Source organism: Mesoplodon bidens, assembly GCF_964165515.1.
Source record: "Mesoplodon bidens genome assembly, chromosome: 17".
Lineage (NCBI taxonomy): Eukaryota > Metazoa > Chordata > Mammalia > Artiodactyla > Ziphiidae > Mesoplodon > Mesoplodon bidens.
In genome coordinates this window covers 43,147,311-43,167,575 of record NC_138174.1, presented here as the reverse complement: position 1 = coordinate 43,167,575, position 20,265 = coordinate 43,147,311, and the positions used below count along the sequence as shown (strand labels likewise).

The 20,265-nt window shown below is 33.9% G+C and overlaps 1 protein-coding gene across 2 annotated transcripts in view; it reads left to right on the top strand.

Moving 5' to 3' along the window:
- KLHL1 (kelch like family member 1) overlaps window positions 1-20,265 on the top strand; it is a gene marked incomplete at both ends in the record, with an annotated part of 390,611 nt that overhangs the window by 223,340 nt on the left and 147,006 nt on the right. For both annotated transcript variants that reach the window (XM_081214996.1, XM_081214995.1), the window contains one exon: window positions 18,326-18,538. In XM_081214996.1, the coding sequence (XP_081071122.1) occupies window positions 18,326-18,538 (213 nt within the window). The remainder of the gene's footprint in view (window positions 1-18,325; window positions 18,539-20,265) is intronic.

Sequence of the window (20,265 nt, the reverse complement as noted above, 5' to 3'; positions counted from 1 at the left end):
CCAATAAAGATGTTAAAAAAAAAAGTCCAGTCTTGTCAAACACTCATTAACTGAATCCTGTGAAACCTCAGTGAGTGTTTAATAATTGGCAACTCTCTTAGGATATTACGAAGGAAAGAAAACACATAGTGTATTTACCTGCTAAAAATCCACTATGTGAGGCTACTTTACTAATCAAGATTCTTATGTCAGTTATTTTATTTCCTTGGGAAATTCAGTACACTTGGTTAATCTGGGGGCATCAATTGATTAGTGTGGTAATCTTTTTAAATAATTTCCTGGGGCACTGTGATGGTGTAAATTTCTAAAACTCAGGGATTATTTTGGCAAGAAGATAGTGTGACATGGGATTAAGAACAGGATTTTGGAAGCAGAATGCTTAGATTTTTAATATGCCCACTTTGGAAAGTTATTCAAGGCAAGAAACCTCATTGTGACTCACTTTACTTATCTTTAAAAGGGCATGATCATGTTATCTACCTTGCCAAGTTATGAGTATTAAATAATATATTTAATATCTTAGAAATTTAAAGGATGAAGTCACAAGTTTATTATAGTTACAAATCATTTCAAATTATATGGAGTTGGCAGGAATCCAAGATTTTGTATAGCCTAGGCTAATTGAAGCTGAAGGCTTATTTCTTTTTTAATGTGCAGAATTTGATATATAGGCTTGTCATAGAGTGGATAATCAATAAATGTTTTAAAATTGATGAAAAGAAGAAATCATCATGTCCACATTTCAATATTAATAGCTGTAAATGATATCTAACCAGTCCCAGAATTTGGTCAATTTAGAACATAAAGAGGAAAGGTCAGTCCCAAGGTACAGTGCATGGTGTCCCCCTTCTCATGTAATTTTAAAAATTGAGTTCAGAATTAAAAGGTAGTAGTTAAAATTTATCAAAATCAAACAGCACTGCCATATCATCAGCATTGTTACTGCATGTAAACAGAGGATTTGCCCACCACACTTGAGAAGCCAACCTTTGATCATATTTACATTCTGTTGAATTAGTCAAGACCATTGCTTGGAGACTATACACACTTGTAATTGAACCAATCTAGATAAGTGTTTCTGTGTGTTCTATGTGGTTTAGAAGTAGGAAATAAATTGAATTTACTTGAAGTGGAAGGAAGGTAAGGAAAGCAGTTTTAATTGCCTCGTCAATTTATTTTTTCAGGATAACCATGATATAGTCAGTTTTATTTTCTCTAGCTCTTTCAGTAAGGCATTCCATTATTGTAGAAAGTACAGTTACGGGAGCCAACACAAAGAACAGATTAACTACAAACAATTGGTTGTAATATTTTCAAAAATTAAAAAAAAATCATATCATGATAATTGATCATGGTCATATCAAGCCCAATATATTTCAGCAGCATTTTATTTAAGCCGTAGTGAGAGACAATATAACTTAATGACTAGGTGTAAATCCTGTAGCCAGAATTAAAATCCTCAGATGATTTTCTCAACCACATACAAGCTGTGTAAACTTGGACTATTTGCTAAAACTCTCTCTCCAATGCTTGAGTTTTTTCAAATGGCAAACATGGATAGCCAAACAGGTTTCTACTTTTTAGAGCTATTGTGAGACTAACATGTGTAAATTATGGGTTACTTAATTATTATATGGAGTTCTGTCCTCAAATGGTACCAGGGCCAATGGGAATAAGATGCAAGAAGAATGATTTGAATTGAGTATAAAGATTTTTTAATAGTGTCAGCTCCATCAGTTAGTAGAAAGTTCCCAATGATGGGAAGAATGATTATGTTGAAGATCTATAAGAATGTTGAAGAGAGGTTTGCACAACAGAAATCCAGCTGAAATACATGTACATTTCTTCTAAAATTCATATCCTATTATTCTCAAGGTGAGAATCTTCACAATGATAATTTCAGCTGTACCTAAAAATATCCGAGTTGAGACTCATAAATTTAAACAAGAATTGTCAAGAATTCTTCAACTTTCATATTTCTTGACTTCAGCAAAGTTTAAACCTCTAATCTTAATGCACTTTTCTCATGAAATGATGACAATAACAATTATTTTTCATAAATATTTTTAAGATCTTTTTTTAGTGTTCAATTTAAAAAATAAAAAAAGTATCTGTTCTGTATATCAAAGTGTAAAACTATACAGCATTACATTTCTTTTATTAAATCTAAACTAAAAATGGTATTTGCCAATAATTTTGAGTATTTCTCTTTAAATACATGGGACATGTAGTAAACATTCCTTTAAATGAACAAGAAGAGTTAAAGACATAGTATTATGATCATTGATACAAGACCACTATGTTTCAGCAGCATGTTTTCATATGCGATCTGTACTTTCTTTATACTGTGTTCCCTGGATTATAGCTGTTCTCTTAATTTTATTTCTGTGTTGGTCTGTGTACTTTCATATTTCTTTACCCTCCATCCTTTGGAATTCTATATGTGTTCAGTAATAAATTCTCAGAACGGAAGTCCAGGGAACTGTTTTAAAATATTGACTACTTTTTTGAAGTTTTGGTTAAAGTTATCACTATTACTCTTTCTTGTGTAGGAAGCATTTTATTTTACAATCTCTCATTTACTTCTGCCTTTTCCTTACCCCCATTTGAGTTCTCTTCTCATGATTGTATTGTTTCTCCTCAAAGCCTCTTCTGTCTGCTTTGCAAAAGGCTCAGAATATGCATTTATTGTAAGAAATACTTTGAGCACCTAAGTTGTTTCAGGCATTGAGATAATTATTGAGGATTTAGTCAAGTAGATGGGCCTTACATTTACAAAAAATAAATACCATTGTAAAACTGTGATATTGAATTCTCTCTTTTAAGTGCTGTAGTTCTCCAAAGTGTATTTTGCTTCTGCTAGCACTGTATTCACCATTCAGGATTTCATTTCCTACAGTCAGGCTTTTATTAACACCAATTGACTGGAAATGCTCTTTAAGGATACTAATGGCAAATCTATGGGTTTTTCTGTTTTCATTCCCTTTGAACTTACAATAATTTGTAGTTTTGTTAATTAAACTCTCCTTAAAATTTTCTTTTGCTTGCCTTCTCTGTATCATGGATATCTCTTTTTCTTCCTTATCCTCAGATCAGCAATGTTGGCCAAACTATAAAAGGAATTCAACTCCCCAATTAAAATGACTCCAGATACTGTCTATCCAAGACTTAACTTTTCATGAACGTACATTTCTAGTTTTCTGCCACATATTTCCCATATATTGTGCCTTATCTCTTCTATAGCGACAAGTGTTGTAAGAACTTATTGTAGTTTACCAGATGTTCTGCCAAAGGTATTATCAATATATTTGGCTACCAAACTGCAAACTAGTGTCAAAATTTATGTTGGCATTCAAAGTCACTTGTATTTTATCCCACTCTGCTTAGTCTACTTTGTTTTCTTCTGCTCTTCCAAAATATGTCATCTGTTTACCCCTGACCAGAATTGTCATTGTCTCCCAAGCATACCGTACACATTTCCATCTTTCCAATTTGCTGCAGTTCTTCTTTCATTATTATGTTTAATTCATTAGCCAACTCATTCATGGAAATTTGTCTACCTACCCTAGTCCTTGATAATTTAATGCCATTCCAAGAAACAAAGTTAAGTGCAAAGAGGAATGGCTTAAAGATATACAATTCTAGGTTTAACTTAACAGCTTATCTAGATATGTGTCCTTGGATACATTTCCTAATCTCTATGAGCCTCATTACTTATGTGCATAAAGAAGATCAAATAAAAAAATATGAGTAAAGTGCCTGACTTAAGATAAATATTAGTAGCACTTATTTTTATTACTTTAGACAATTTTTAATGATGTATTTTTTAATTTATTTTCTTCTGTCTTCACAATTAGGTATTCAAATATGTGAACAAAAACACTGTAATATAAAGCAACTAAAGAAGCCTCCACATAAAATTAATACTTTGTAAATGTTATTTCCGTTCAACTCACCTGTTTGCATGACCAGTATCTTACAAATGTAAATGTTCCATGAGTTTATTATTTGTTTTTGTGGTCACAATGGGTCAAGGCTTTACTGGGATATGCAATCACAGGGTTACAAAACTGAGAAGAAAAGAGAAAAGTAGGCTAGGAAGCAGGGAAAGAAAATGCAAGTTAGTGCATTTCTAAGTTGTTAACAGACTAACAATAAAATACAGTTTGTAGTTGAACTACGAGAATGTCTTCCAAACAACCACTGTGTCTCAGATCTGTTCATTCAGGAGATAAAAGGAAAGGAATTATCTTCCAACACATCTCGTCTTCTGTTTCTCAGAGGTCCGAGTTTGCACTAATGTACATTATTTCTCTGTCACTCCAAAATTCTCTTAACCAATTCTGCTTGTCCTTTTAGTAGCCCCAGACTGTAGTTCAGTGGAACTGTAACAACGTCTACTGGCAAAAGTGCCCCTCTACTAGAACCTAGTATCTCTTGCTCAAGTATTCCTTTAGTTGTAGAGAAGTAAAGCACTCCTTCATAAGTGAGTAATGCTGAGAAAGGCTAAACCTAAATATATCTTTTATTTCCCTAGCTCATGAATTCTAATAATTGGGCATGTGGCATTAAATACCAGCATTGATTCAATGCATATACTATAACTTGGAGGAACGTGCTCCACCATGCATGGTGCTGTGTGCAAAGCTGGTGCTTTATCCAAACCCATAACATGTTGTTTTACTATTCTTCAGGCCAGATGTTTACAGGTGATATTATAAGACCAATGAATCTTGTATTCAAAAGCCCATTGTAATAATTGTCTCACCATAAAAGACATTCCTTTTACAAAGGAAATTTTTTTCAGTCATAATTTTGTCAATCATACTGTATCAATGGATTAGGAATTCCCTAGACCAATAGATGATGTTGAGGGGCAAAATAGGTAAACCTAAGTCCAGAGTATGTGTCTATTTCAGAAAAGATGCATTTCAGTCTCCTGCAACGTAGAAGGGGACCTATGTAATCCACTCTCACCAGCTGCTTAGCTTGTCTTCCCCAATTAATTGTGCCATATTAGGAATTCACAGTGATTTATCTAGATCAGCCTTATTGAGGGAAGGCTCATATTTTCAGGCTTGGGCATAGCTTCGATCCTTGCTACCTTGATGATCTCTTTGTGGGCCCATGGTAGGAACATTGGGATAGCTGATGTCCATGGTACAAGTAACTCTGTCTACCTGATTGTTGAAAGCCTCCTCTGTAATGGATGCTATCTGCTGAACATTCAAGAAAGATCCTTACTTTATGATCATTCCAATGGCTCTATTGACATAAGATGACTCCAGATCTCTTTGCCACTGATCTTTCCCTATTGTTCCTTTTAGGCTTCTCCCCAGCCAGCAAAGCTATTTGCCTGTTCCCAGAAGTCCATGTATAATTTAGACCATCTCTGTCTTCATAAAAACTGAGCATCCAAGTGTACTGTTCACAGCTTTGAATATGAGAAATATTTTCTTTCATCACTATCTTGGTTAGCAGCAGTGTACCATGCCAACCCTTTCCTAAACTATGAATAAATTCTTTCTTTTTCATAAATTTACTGTGAGGAACCCCATTTGAGTTGAGGAATGTACTTACTAGTACCTTTTAGACCTATTTGAGCCTGTTCTGAAGGCAGTGCTTCCTTTTAAAAATTGCATTCTGTGATAGCTGGGTGCTATGCCTACTTCACATTACTATCCAATGGATTTAATAACACCAAAGAGTTTTCAGTCTCTGGAAATTCATGGTAATATCCTCAGTTACCACGTGAGCCCAATAGTGTTACAAGAGCTATTTTTTCAGAGAGCAAATCTTACTTGCAGAGGGTAGTCTTGCTACAGAACTTTAGAAGTCTGAGCCATGGTTTTACCACTGAGACTTACTAGTTCTCTTCTCCACATTCTTATCCACCATGGATACTCCAGGACTAATTTTCAGTCATATGGCACAAATGGCAGGGAAACTTACCCAACAACTGGGACTTGCATACACTATCCCCATTAGAAACCAATAACCTTATGAACCAACCAACAAATAGATTTGAATCATATACTTATGTACCTTAAAAATCCAAAGGAACCTAATAAATTCTGTGCCTCATTTTCATTGGTTGGTTGTGTGAGGGGCAGTGACTTTCTCTCCATGTGGAGAAGTTCCCCCACTATACTCTAGACCATGAGATTATTGAAAAGTCTACAGATACAGCAGATCCTCGAAACCTCATAGGGATTTATTTCTCAGCTTCTGGTATACATGTGTTTTACTAGGTTATCTAGAATACTCATCACTTCTTACTCACTGAATCCAGTTAGCCTGACAATATATATTATCAATAGAATGGATAGGTTTGATGCCTTGTGGAATGTCAGGACAATCAAGGTTTTTGCAGACTATATCAGGACAGAGAATATAGTTACATTATAACTAGAGCTCTGAGATTATGAAAGTGCACTGCCACCTTTGTTATATAAAGAAAAACTCCTTTTGTTCTTTCTTGATAATTTCCTGATAATGAGAATTGAGGAAAAAGCAATTGTCAAGTCAATAGCTGGATATTAATGCCCCAGGCAACTGTGAGAGTCTTCCCATACCTGGGAGCACCACCTCAGGCTGGTTCCATGCCTGAGGGGACACAATCCTTCTCCTTCCAAACTTTCAAGCTTCTGTTTCTTCTGGCCAGCTCTGGTCACCCTTCAGAGAGGAACCACAAAATACAAATTGTGTAATTTCGGTGCTTCTGCATATGACTTAAACTCTCTGCTACTGACGTTTAAAACTAACATTGCACAAAATAAAGATGAGAAGTAAAATTCATGCTAGTAGTTTAAAGTTTTAATTTTTCTTTATTAGAATGACTTGAAATAACAAATAAAAAGCACCATGACAAATCAAAGTTCTGTGGAGGAAAAGAAAAAGCTTTATGTGTACCTTTTACTACCCTTTTTCCTGCTCTTCGAGCAAGAGGCTCTGCATCTTCACTTTGCATTGTGCTTCACAAACTGTGTAGACAGCCCTGCCTCCAGGAGATTCTGATACATGCAACAATTTGAGAACCACTGTTCTAATACATTAAGGAATCAGAGAGAGCTTTGCCAGCTCTCAGTATATCTCAATTATATATTTATATGAGATAAATATAGATATTAATATATATAATATGTATATTACTATATACATATATATAAACACTGTATACAAAAATAAACTCAAAATGGATTAAAGAAATAAATGTAAGACCAGACACTATAAAATTCTTAGAAGAAAACTTAGGCATACCATTCTATGACATAAATTACAGCAAGATACTTTTCTACTCACCTCCTAGAAAAATGGAAATAAAAACAAAATTAAACAAGTGGGACCTAATGAAACTTAAAAGCTTTGGCACAGCAAAGGGAACCATAAACAAGATGAAAAGACAACCCTCAGAATGGGAGAAAGTATTTGCAAACGTGCAAATGAAGCAACTGACAAAGGATTAATCTCCAAAATACACAAGCAGCTCATGCAGCTCAATATCAAAAAAAAAAAAAAAATCCAATACAGAAATGGGCAGAAGACCTAAATAGACATTTCTCCAAAGAAGGCATACAGATTGCCAACAAACACATTCAAGCATGCACAACATCACTAATCATTAGAGAAGTGCAAATCAAAACTACAATGTGTTATCACCTCACAGCAGTCAGAATGGCAATCACAAAAAAAATGTACAAACAATAAATGATGGAGAGGGTGTGGAGAAAAGGGAACCCTCTTGCACTGTTGGTGAGAATGTAAATTGATACAGCAACTATGGAAAAGAGTATGGAGGTTCCTTAAAAACTTAAAAATAGAACTACCATATGACCCAGAAATCCCACTGGTGGCCATATACCCTGAGAAAACCATAATTCAAAGAGTCTTGTACCACAATGTTCATTGCAGCTCTATTGACAATAACCAGGACAAGGAAGCAACCTAAGTGCCCATTCACAGATGAATGGATAAAGAAGATGTGGTACATATACACAATGGAATATTACTCAGCTTTAAAAGGAAATGAAATTGAGTTATTTGTAGTGAGGTGGATGTACCTAGAGTCTGTCATGCAGAGTGAAGTAAGTCAGAAAGAGAAAAACAAATACCGTATGCTAACATATATATATATATATATATATATATATACATGGAATAAAAAAAAATGGTTCTGAAGAACCTAGGGGCAGGACAGGAATAAAGATGCAGATAGAGAATGGACTTGACACGGGGAGAGTGAAGGGTAAGATGGGACGAAGTGAGAGAGTGATATGGACATATATACACTACCACATGTATATCTATCCCATTAGATAGCTAGTGGGAAGCAGCTGCATAGCACAGGGAGATCAGCTCGATGCTTTGTGTCCACCTAGAGTTATGGGATAAGGAGGGTGGGAGGGAGACGTGAGAGGGAGGGGTTATGGGGATATATGTATAGGTATAGCTGACTCACTTTGTTATACAGCAGAAACTAACACAACATTGTAAAGCAATTATACTCCAATAAAGATGTTTAAAAAAAGAAATAATAAAACTGGCAAACATTCACTTTAGTCTGGCGGATTTTGATCCAAGAAGTCTTAAAGAAATTCAATTTTGTGTCATTTCCTAGGCACTGATAACAAAATTGACAAGAAAAAAGAAGAATTGAATACACTGACAACTCTTTGAAAACATTTCTTTTCCTTGTTTTCTTTTCTGAATTATATATATATATATATATGTATATGTTATATATACACATAGAGATAAATTGGATTATTGAAATGTGTTTTTAGACAGTGATTGCTTCATATTTGTTTTCCTGCCTTTAGAAAATGTCTTGGGAAAGATAAAAAGATGTATGTAAATAAGCAATATAGTCTGTGAAAAACATTTTTTTTATTTGTTTTTATTTCTGAAGGAGTACAGAAAGGAAAGCAGGTAGTTCAGGGGAAATTCAGTGAAAATTGTGCTTTCTACTTAGCATTCTTTCCTGATTTTGAGGATTCAGATCCTTCAGATGGATTAAAGAGTAATAGTTCTGTAGCCTTTAAAAGACATGACAGAAAAAATATATATCAATCTTCAAGTATTCATAAAGCCAATCAATAGAATATTAATAGTATATTTGCCCTGAATTAATATGAGAAAATTACAAGAAAGCCAATTTTACTTCAAAATGAGGATGGTGTTCTGACAGAGCTATTCAACAATGATATGAGCTTTTTTCTAAGGTAGTGGATTTCCCATCACTGAAAATAGTCACTGGGTAAACATTGCACAGAAGTACATACCGTGAACATTAAATTAAGTGACTTCAAACATCGTTTCCAATTTGAGATTATATGAAGTTGCAGAAATTCCCATTTTTAACCCTGCTAGATAATGATATGAGTATTAGACCAGATGACATCAACAGTTCTTTAGTACTCTCCAAATCTATGATTCTATGAGAAACATTTCCTTGTCTTGGGAATTGTTATTCCAGACAGAAAAAAGTGTGTGTCTCCTAATTCAAACTCCTCTTTGGCCTCCTTTATTCTATTTGCATTTTCAACTATTGGATTCCATTAAATCTTTCATCTTTTTCTCTCTTGCCATAAAAATTATATATTTCTCTTTTAACATCATATTGTCATATTGTCCTCCTTATTGGAAAATAAATTTCTTAGAAGCTGGAACTTTTCTTTTTCTTTCTTTCTTTTTTTTTTTTTTTTTTGGCTCTGTATTCCTAGTATTAAGAACATACGAGACATAGAAAAAGCACTCAATAAAAGTTTGTTGACTGAATAATCAGCAAAGAAAATAGGGAAGATAAAGAGATATGAACATGAATACAACTACGAATAAGAGCCTGAAAGGAAGGGAAATTCTGATGCAGAACAGTTAATGGCAAATGCTTATATAATATTTGCTATGTGTCAGTTACTTTTCTAAGAACAGTAAATGTATTTAATCTTAACAGTTAATCCTCAGGACAATGCTTTAAGGTGAATACTATTTTTATCCACATTTACAGATAAGGAACCAAGTTCCTAACACACAGCCAGTGGGTAACAGCATTGGGATCTAAATCTTGGCCAACTCTCCAAGTCAATGGTAATCTATGGACTCTCCATTGTCACCAAGCCATATCATGGAACCCAGTTATACCAAGAAAGAATTGGAAATAAGATCTAAGTTAGCACTCAAGAATCAGGGTGCAAGCATGTTGCATAGATCAAAGTAAACCAGTAAGTCCAAACTAGATGGGCAGAGGAGAACGAGAAGGGGAAATTAATAGAAGGATGGATAGACCAGGTAATATAACAGGATAAAAGACTGAATTCCTACTCTCAGCCATATCTTGACTAATGGTATGATTATGTATGAGCCCCTCTGGGCCTCAGAATTCCTATCTGTAAAATAACAAGGTGTTATTATCTCCTATTGAATCCCTTCCTTTTGAACTCTCAGGTAGTGCTCAAGAGCTCAGGCAGCAACTTTGACACAGGCATTAAAAATTCACAGAAGCCAAATAATAAAAAGCCCAAGAAAATTGGTTTTAACCTGAATGGGTCTTGACAGCAAAATCTGTGCAGCAACATTAAGGTAAGTGCTATTCTTAGCCATTGATAATTGGGAGAAGTGCCTCTCCCTGCCGTGTATTTTTTGAAAGTTTAAATCATAGAGGCAGTGGAAAAAGTATATATAAAGAGAAGTTTATCCTGAGGGTAGACCACTTTCTCCTGTTCCCAATGCTCCTTGGCTCATAAGAAACCTAATATTTCTTAAAGGAATCATTCTATAAAATAAAAAGCCTAGATTTGATCACTTAAAAGATTGGGAATAATTACCATGTTTTCTTAGGTTTATGTGAGAGTTTTAAACATAACTATATTTAAATTTCTCTTGTGATATGTGTCATTTTCCTAGGGCTGCCATAAAAAGTACCCAAAACTGGGTAGCTTCTAACAATAGAAATTTATTCTCTTGCAGTTCTACAGGCTAAAAGTCTGAAGTCAAGATATTGGCAGGGCCAGGCTCTCTAATTTTATATGGTTGTATAAAATTAAGTACAGTGGATATACCATAATTTGCTTAAACAATCACCAATTGTACAATTAGCCCATTTTCTACTGTTCACTGCTTTTTTTTTTTTCTGATAACTTTCTTTTTTAACCTCTTCATTGGAGTATAATTGTTTTACAATGTTGTGTTAGTTGCTTCTGTATAACAAAGTGAATCAGCTATGTGTATACATAGATCCCCATATCTCCTCCCTCTTGAGTCTCCCTCTGACCCTCCTTATCCCATCCTTCTAGGTGGATAGAAAGCACCCAGCTGATCTCCCTGTGCTATGCGACTGCTTCCCACTAGCTATTTTATATTTGGTAGTGTATATTTGTCCGTGCCACTCTCTCACTTCGTCCCAGTTTACACTTCCCCCTCTTGTGTCCTCAAGTCCATTCTCTACACCTGCGTCTTTATTCCTGTCCTGCCCATAGGTTCTTCAGAACCTTTTTTTTTGTTTTGTTTCTTTTTTTGTTTGTTTGTTTCCATATATATGTATAAGCATACAGTATTTGTTTTTCTCTTTCTAACTTACTTTGTATGACAGACTCTATGTACATACACCTCACTACATATAACTCAGTTTCATTTCTTTTTATGGCTGAGTAATAGTCCCTTGTGTATATGTGCCACATCTTCTTTATCTATTCATCTGTCAGTGAATAATTAGGTTGCTTCCATGTCCTGGCTATTGTAAATAGAGCTACAATGAACATTGTGGTATATGACTCTTTTTGAATTATGGTTTTCTCAGGGTATATGTACAGTAGGGGGATTGCTGGATCGTATGGTAGTTCTATTTTTAGATTTTAAAGGAGCACCCATACTGTTCTCCATAGTGGCTGTATCAATTTACATTCCCACCAACAGTGCAAGAGGGTTCCCTTTTCTCCACACCCTCTCCAACATTTATTGTTTGTACAATTTTTGATGATGGCCATTCTGACTGGTGTGAGGTGTTACCTCATTGTAGTTTTGATTTTCATTTCTCTAATGATTAATGATGTTGAACATCCTTTCATGTGTTCGTTGGCAATCTGTATATCTTCTTTGGAGAAATGTCTATTTAGGTCTTCCACTCATTTTTGGATTGGGTTGTTTGTTTTTTTTTGATATTGAGCTGCATGAGCTGTTTATATATTTTGGGGATTAATCCTTTGTCAGTTTCTTCATTGGTAAATATTTTCTCCCATTCTGAGGGTTGTCTTTTCATCTTGTTTGTGGTTTCCTTTGCTGTGCAAAAGCTTTTAAGTTTCATTAGGTTCCATTTGTTTATTTTTGGCTTTATTTCCATTTCTCTAGGAGATGGGTCAAAAAGGATCTTGCTGTGATTTATGTCATAGAGTGTTCTGCCAATGTTTTCCTCTAAGAGTTTTATAGTGTCTGGTTTTACATTTAGGTTTTTAATATATTTTGGGTTCATTTTTGTAATGGTGTTAGGGAGTGTTCTAATTTCATTCTTTTACATGTAGCTGTCCTGTTTTCCCAGCACCACTTATTGAAGAGGATGCCTTTTCTCCATTGTATATTCTTGCCTCCTTTATCAAAGATAAGGTGACCATATGTGCGTGGGTTTATCTCTGGGCTTTCTATCCTGTTCCATTGATCTATATTTCTGTTTTTTGTGTCAGTACTATACTGTCTTGATTACTGTAGCTTTGTAGTATAGTCTGCACTCAGGGAACCTGATTCCTCCAGCTCCATATTTCTTTCTCAAGATTGATTTGGCTATTCGGGATCTTTTGTGTTTCCATACAAATTGTAAAATTTTTTGTTCTAGTTCTGTGAAATATTGTTCACTGTGTTATTTTAATTATTACTCAATTTTTGGGAGGGAGAAATTTATTTATTTATTAGCTTTTTATATTTTTTACTATTTTAAGTAATGCTGTACTGAATAATTGTGTGTATATATATATATACATGTATACACATGTGTATATATGTGTGTATATATATATATATATATATATATATATATATATATATATATATAAACTTTTTCTTCATATATGTATGGAAAAATTCCTAGAACTGGAGTTCTTGGGTTAAATTGTTATGATGCACAATGACAAATCACTTTTCAAAGGTAGCATATCAACTTGTGGTTTTGGAAGTACTGCTCATAATTGTTTTGAAATCCCTGCAACCTTAATAGTATAAAGTGCTATATTGTTTTCATTTTTATTTTCACTTTTTGATTACTAATGAAACTTTTTCTACACTAGAAGTTTGTCCTTTAAATAATTACTATAGAAAATCTTATAGTAAAGAAGGAAAAGTGAACAAACAACTCCTATTTGGTCTGCCTAATGAAAATGAGTCTTCATTTGGCTTAATACATATATACAAGTAAAAGACAAGTTTCAGTCATCAAAGAGATGATGGTACAGGTAGGAGGAAATGTAGCCACTATACAAGGGTTGCAATCTAGCTCTTTCTTGAAGAAGGATTTTATTCTAACCTTCATGTACAATAATGACATTGATATTCAATATAATTTGATTAGATTCTATCAAGAATCTCTATCCAGGAAGACGATACCATATGAGTTTGAGGAAGAGGAGGTAAAGCTTTCTTCATTATTTAATCTTGTATTAGTATTCCTTTTATCTTTGTCTCTCTCATTTCACATGGCCTTTTTCCCCCTGTGTCTCCTCTGTCTTCTCAGGGGTTTCTCCCACCTGTATGACTGCATCTCTCCTAGTTTTTTCTTCTAAGCACCCCACCATTGGATTAGAGTCTATTCCAATCCAGTAAGACCTTATTTTAAATAATTACATCTGTAATGATGTCCCATTTCCTAATAAGGTTACATTCTGAGGTTCCAAGTGAACTTGAAGTTTTGGGAAACACTATTCAATTCAGTACATGTTGTAACAGAAAAGACACTGCTTCAGGAGTCAAGAGATGCATGTTTCAATCTTACTCCTGACAATAGTAGAACCATACATGTATCCGAAACTATCAAAGCTTTGCTGGCATAGAATGCTGATGGAATTATAACTTTATAATCCTACGACTTTAGACCAAAAATTTACATTTTTCGTACTTAGATAATAAGCCTCAACCAGAAGATGTAACCAATTCCTAGGCTTCCCTTTCAGTTTTCCATTTATTTGACAGTATGAGCCTCCTAAGTATTCATCTTCTTAACCAATAACTTTTTAAATGGCAATTAAGTAAATTCCATACCCTCTGGTGTTTTGAAATCAAGCCACAGATTCTATACTGGTCTGGCAAAGGATTAACCTTCTCACCATAATGCTTAAAACAGTGATTGGGAGGTTCCTCTAACTGACCACTAATTGCAAAGTGCAAGATGGTGAGACATAGGTTTTATCTCAATAGATTTTCATAGCAGTGAGTTTTCCTTGAGTTAACCATAATAAATAGATAATGTGTTGTGAACAACATTAAAGTTTATGTTAAACTTACTTGATCATTAATAAAATATTTAACTACATTTTAATATCCATATTTTAAACTAAACCAATAACTAAAATGTGACAATTGAAGGAATTGACTTATATTTTCCTTGACTTGATGTTACCATTATTGTTATCTAACTTTTTAAATGGTGTAAAAAAAGAATTTCTAATGGAATATCAAATGAATTACTTCTATTTGATATATTAGCAACAATAAGATGAGGGAAAAAACAATAATAGAATTAAGAGACAGAAAAAAATGAATATTAGAAAATACATTTATGTCAAATTCAGGAAATAATAATTAAAAATGGTAATGTCTGTCTACTTAGAATTAAAAAAACCTGAATTTTTATAGCTAGAAAAATTATTTAAAATATTATGAAGTAGCAAAAATAGTACACTTTAGTCTTCATTTATGTAATTAATATGGATTATTGTCTTATGTTGTGTCTTATGCAGTGGCAACTTAAATTTGGTGGTAAAATCTTTAAAATGAACATTTCAATCTATGTGTAAAAGATGTATGTAAAAAAAAAGATGTATGTACACAGATATTCCCATTTAATGGAGAAACTGTTAAAGTTTTACAATAAACATATTCCATTATATGGTCTAAATTACACTTTCAGTATTAATTTCTATGACTTTTTCTGTGTTCATTGTCAATCAAGTTGACATACCAAACATGGCACTTCATACAATATTATGTGCCTTTGTTTATTTGGTCTCCCCTGGTCAGAATACATGTCTTTCTCTTTCTCATTGTCTAATTTATACTCCTACCTAATATTCTAGGTCCATTTGAAAAACAAGCTTTTACAGACAGGATGACAGTTATTTTCTAGGCTTCGCACATTGTTTAGGTGTCCCACGTGTGGTAAGATTTTTGATGCACATCCATTTCGTTCTCCTCACTACAATTATACAGGACAAAATATTAGGTGTTCAATAATTCTGTGTAGAATGAATAATTGAATAAACTTAAAATAAAGGTATTGTACCAAAAGTAAACAGGCCAAAAAGTTTTGATGCTTCTCATTACTTGATCTTCTCAGACAACAAGGAATTAGCTAAGGTATAAAGAAACTAGTGTGAATTGGTTATTTTTCTTCTTCAGTGAATAAAAGATAATGAAACTAAAATAGTTTCCAGAAGCTGGATTGCAAATAACACAGGCATATTAGCCGAGATATCATTCAAAGAGACTTGATGGAGAAATAAAGAAAAAGGAGCTAAGGGACCTTTAGATCTCCAACGTATATAAAGAAAAAAACAACAATATAATCTATGCATCAGTGTGATAGATTCAGTAATATCTGATACTGACTTCTAATGCCCAGTTTATTTATAGCAATATCTGCAAACAACATTGCTTGTTTCCAAAAGATGTAGTATAATATATAAAGATACAAAATTATAAGAATATAATCTAAATTAGGTGCAAGAATAAAAGAAGAAAAAAGAAAATCTGCTGTAGTGATATTAAATGAAGTTATTGTCAGAACTGTCTGAAAAAGAAATCAAACTATAAAGGGCTATAACCTTCCTTTCAGCTAGATTTCAATTTAACTCTAAGTTTTCTAGAGGCCAAATAAAAAGAGAAATCTGATCAAATTCATAATTTACAACATCCATGATAAAAGCAAACCAATTTACTCAGGAGAAGTGCAATTATTCCTGCTACTAAAACCTAAAAGAAATTTCTCCCAAGGGTCATCATAAAGAGGACATTGTAAAATATAATGAAATATGCCTCGAACAATATCTTTATGATAGACACTGTTGACAGTTTCATAGAGCTGCTTTTTTATGGTACCCCTCGCTATATACTGATGGTCTAGCTATATAATTCTGTGTGTAGTTTAATAGATGCATAGATTTTTGAGTAACTGGAATAATAGTTGGACAAAAAGTCCTTTAAAGATTCTTCAAAAACTTCTTTATCTTATTGTAGTTCTTTAGAGAAATTTGGTGGCACTAAATCTCAGGGCACACAGTTCATTCATTAAGTAAATAGGTATTGGACATCTATAGTTTACACAGCACTGTATTAGACACAGAGGAAACACAGGGGGCGAAAAAGAAACCTTCATGAAATCAGCTATTATGTGATGTCATTTAAAGGTAAAGAAAATAACCAATGACCTAAAAGTAAAGTTGACTGCTTTTGTGAAAGCTGAAGGCACTTCAAGCCTTGGATTCAATTCTAAGGATACTCTCATAACATAGGTCAAGTGTCTCTTCAGAAAACACGTTTGAATCTGCTCTGACATACAGATTAATGGGCATTTGCTGACTCTTCTGCTAGGTTTTAGCATAGTCACAATGCCCTTTGGAGAAGAGATCTAGTCCCACTCTACTTCAGGTTTACCCTAAAATAACCATCCTATTGAGATTTCTGCCACAACTGTGGCTTTAAAGTTACCATCTGAGAAGCCTTAGTTATATATTCCGTGGAGTTGTCTCAGGAGACACAGAAGAAGGTGGAACACAAGTGAAGGCCAACAGTCAAATCTCTGTCTTCTCTAACCATTTATCAGACACAGAAGACTTTGTGATGAAATGTAAGAAGATTTTTGACAAGTAGTTTTTTAAAAGTGTTTGAAAAACACTGCACTGCTCTGTACTATTTCCAAAATCTATTCTTCTGTACAAAGATCAATATATCTATTCAACAAATAAGTACTGCTCACCTGCTATGTCCAGAATCTAGATATGAAAGGTTAAATGTCATAGTCTTTTTCTCAGGGAACTTAAGGCTTGTTATCACATTCCTAAGTGCACCAAAGATTAGGTAGCAGTTTGGTAACTGCTGTGTCATAGATGTAAACAGCATGCACTGTGCATGCATAGAAGGTGAGGCAGCCAAATGAAATGGGAGTGAACAGAGAGCACTGGATGTATATATCCTATCCATATTTAATTTTTGAGTTGAATCTTGAAAAATGACACAAATTAGGAAAACAAGGTGGCTAATAGTCATTTTAAGCAATGGAGTGAGGATAAGGCAAAATGAAGGAAGAATAATTTTGTGGCTGGTGTGCCAATAAGTTTGGAGATGAAGTGTTAGAATCAGGAAGAGGTCAGATCGTGAAGAACCAGTGTGTTTAACCAAAAGATTTGAACAACAACAACAACAACAACAAAAAAAATGAAACAAAAACTTTAGAGTAGTGTCATGAGCACATTGAAGTTTAGAAATATCCTCTAGTATCAGTACGGAAGGTCCACTAGAGAAGCTAAGGGTAGAATCAGGCAGAGTAACTAAGTGGGTATGACAGCAATCTGCAAGAAAACAAATGGGACTCTGAATTAAGCCCAAGAAACTGTCATGTGAGGAGGGAGGTTTGAGAGATAATAAAAGGGTGAAACATATGGGATTTTGTGATACTTATGGCCTACCTCTTCTATTTATCCTTTTCTGAATAAACAATGATGCATCTTACAGTGTTACTTCTGTGTAATTTTATTCCCACTTTCTGATTGATGTATATGTAGTCAAGTTTTTAAAAAGTTGAAATTCTATTCTTTTAATATTCACCAAATTTTCCCTAACAGTCCACTTGAAACTTGAACATTTAATCACTTTATATTCTGCCTGCATAACAAAGCTCAACATTATAATCCTCCAGTTATTACAAGACCTGTGCTGTCTTGGATACATTTACACTTCAATTACAATTACAATGCTTTCATCTTAACAGCTTTTAGTTTCTGAAGGATTAAGTCTCAAGGATTATGGTATAATGAGAACAAAGGTTATTGACTACTTTTCTCATTTCTTTCTGAGGTGCTTTGCTAGCTAAATAAAACCAAGGTCGAATTTATGCCAAGCTCTTTTTTCCCTGTAGGAAAACATAATGGAAGTTATGAGAAATCAAGAGTTTTTACTGCTTCCAGCTGAGGAGCTCCATAAACTCCTGGCCAGTGATGATGTCAATGTCCCTGATGAAGAAACCATCTTCCATGCATTAATGATGTGGGTCAAATATGACATGCAGAGGAGATGCAATGACTTGAGTATGCTTCTGGCCTTTATAAGACTGCCGCTGCTTCCACCTCAGGTAATTATATGAGATGCTGTTTTCGTATCTACAATTGACTGAAACATTCTGTGTTAAAATTAAACATTACAACCCATGTTTTATTACTTATTCACATTTTTTGTTTGTTTATTTTAATCAAACACTCTTTTTAAGCTAAATTTGCTGATGGAAAATGCTGAGTCATGGGTCATGGGGCTGAATTCCATTTCCACCACTTACTGAGTCATGGTTATATGACTATAAGAATGTCAGTTTCTCTGAAATTAAATTTCTTCATCTAGCAAATCAAATTGTACTACCACGCAAAAGTATTATGAGGATCAAATTAGATAATATATATAACATACTTAATAGAATATTTAAAGGATTTTTAGAACATTGCAATTATTAATTCTTTGCTTCCCTGTTTTGATGATTGATCTAACTATCTACATATGTCTATCTATCTACCTAATTAGCTAGCTAGCTAGCCAGCTAGTTATCTATCAAGCTATCATCTCTCTGACCTAACATACAATAATATGATCATTCTCTGATGAATATACATATTCTATGGCCATCCTTATGGTATTCTTAAAAGCTCAAAGCATGGGATTTCAAACGTCTATAGAAGGATAAGATATATTACTGAATAGTACAGAGTTATGAATTAATACCATTTAGCAATTGGAATTATGGAACCTTTGGAGCTAAGGAGAATCCACACACCAAGTGAAAAAATCACCTCATTTTATTGATGAGGTATGTAGGACAAAGGTGATTTGATAAAACACCAAGTTCACTCAACTTAGAAGAAGAAGAGTAATTAATTTTCACTGATTCAGTCTTGTGTCTTTAAAATAACTTGTAATGTTGCAAAATTATCCATGCACAACATTGTTAACCCAGGGTGTCTGGCGTCTCAGGGTATCCAAACTTAAGCTTGAAGGTGGTTCTGACCTCTCAAGTGATAGATAAAATTGTGTATGTGTACAATTTTTATAAGGGATATTAAGAGCCTGTCCATTTGAATTAAAATCACTATCAACGTTTTCAATAACCCACATATTACTAAGAATGTAAGATAGGGAATTAGGAAATCGGGAAACAACAATAGGCAAGTATAACATGTTAGTAACAAGAGAAGAGAGAGGGAACTGGGTCATACATTAAGATTGGAAAGTTAAAAAAAAAAACAACACTTTGCCAAAATTGGGAAACAAATGAACTTTTATGCATAAATTAATAATTGTGTTTCATTTGGCTACTGAAATAAATAAAGAAGTAAAATTTAAAAAAATATGGAAATCCTGCCTAAACAAATTATATTCAATAAAAGTTTATCCTAATGCCAGGCTCTTATAAAAGGAAGGGAAACATCTATTTTGGTAATGGGACAAAGAATGAATAGGAAAGCCATGCACTGGATTTTTCTGAATCTTCCAACATAGGTTCTGATACCATATATTCTCAGAGCTTGGGCATCCTCTCTCAAGATGGAAATAGCTAATGATCACTATTAGCCAATAATAGGTAGATAGCCATTAACAATGATAGATGATGTGGCAATTAGTCCCTTTGATCCTGCCCACCCATTTCACCTGTCTGCTGAAATGTTGGGAGCTTGGAGTTAAACTGGTACTGAAAAATCATCATATATAATAGGACACATACCAGAGGAGGCCAAGAATGTGGCCAGGGCTCCATCTTTTTCATGATATGCCTTTTCTTCATACCCTTCTTGCCCACTCTTTTGTCAACAAAAA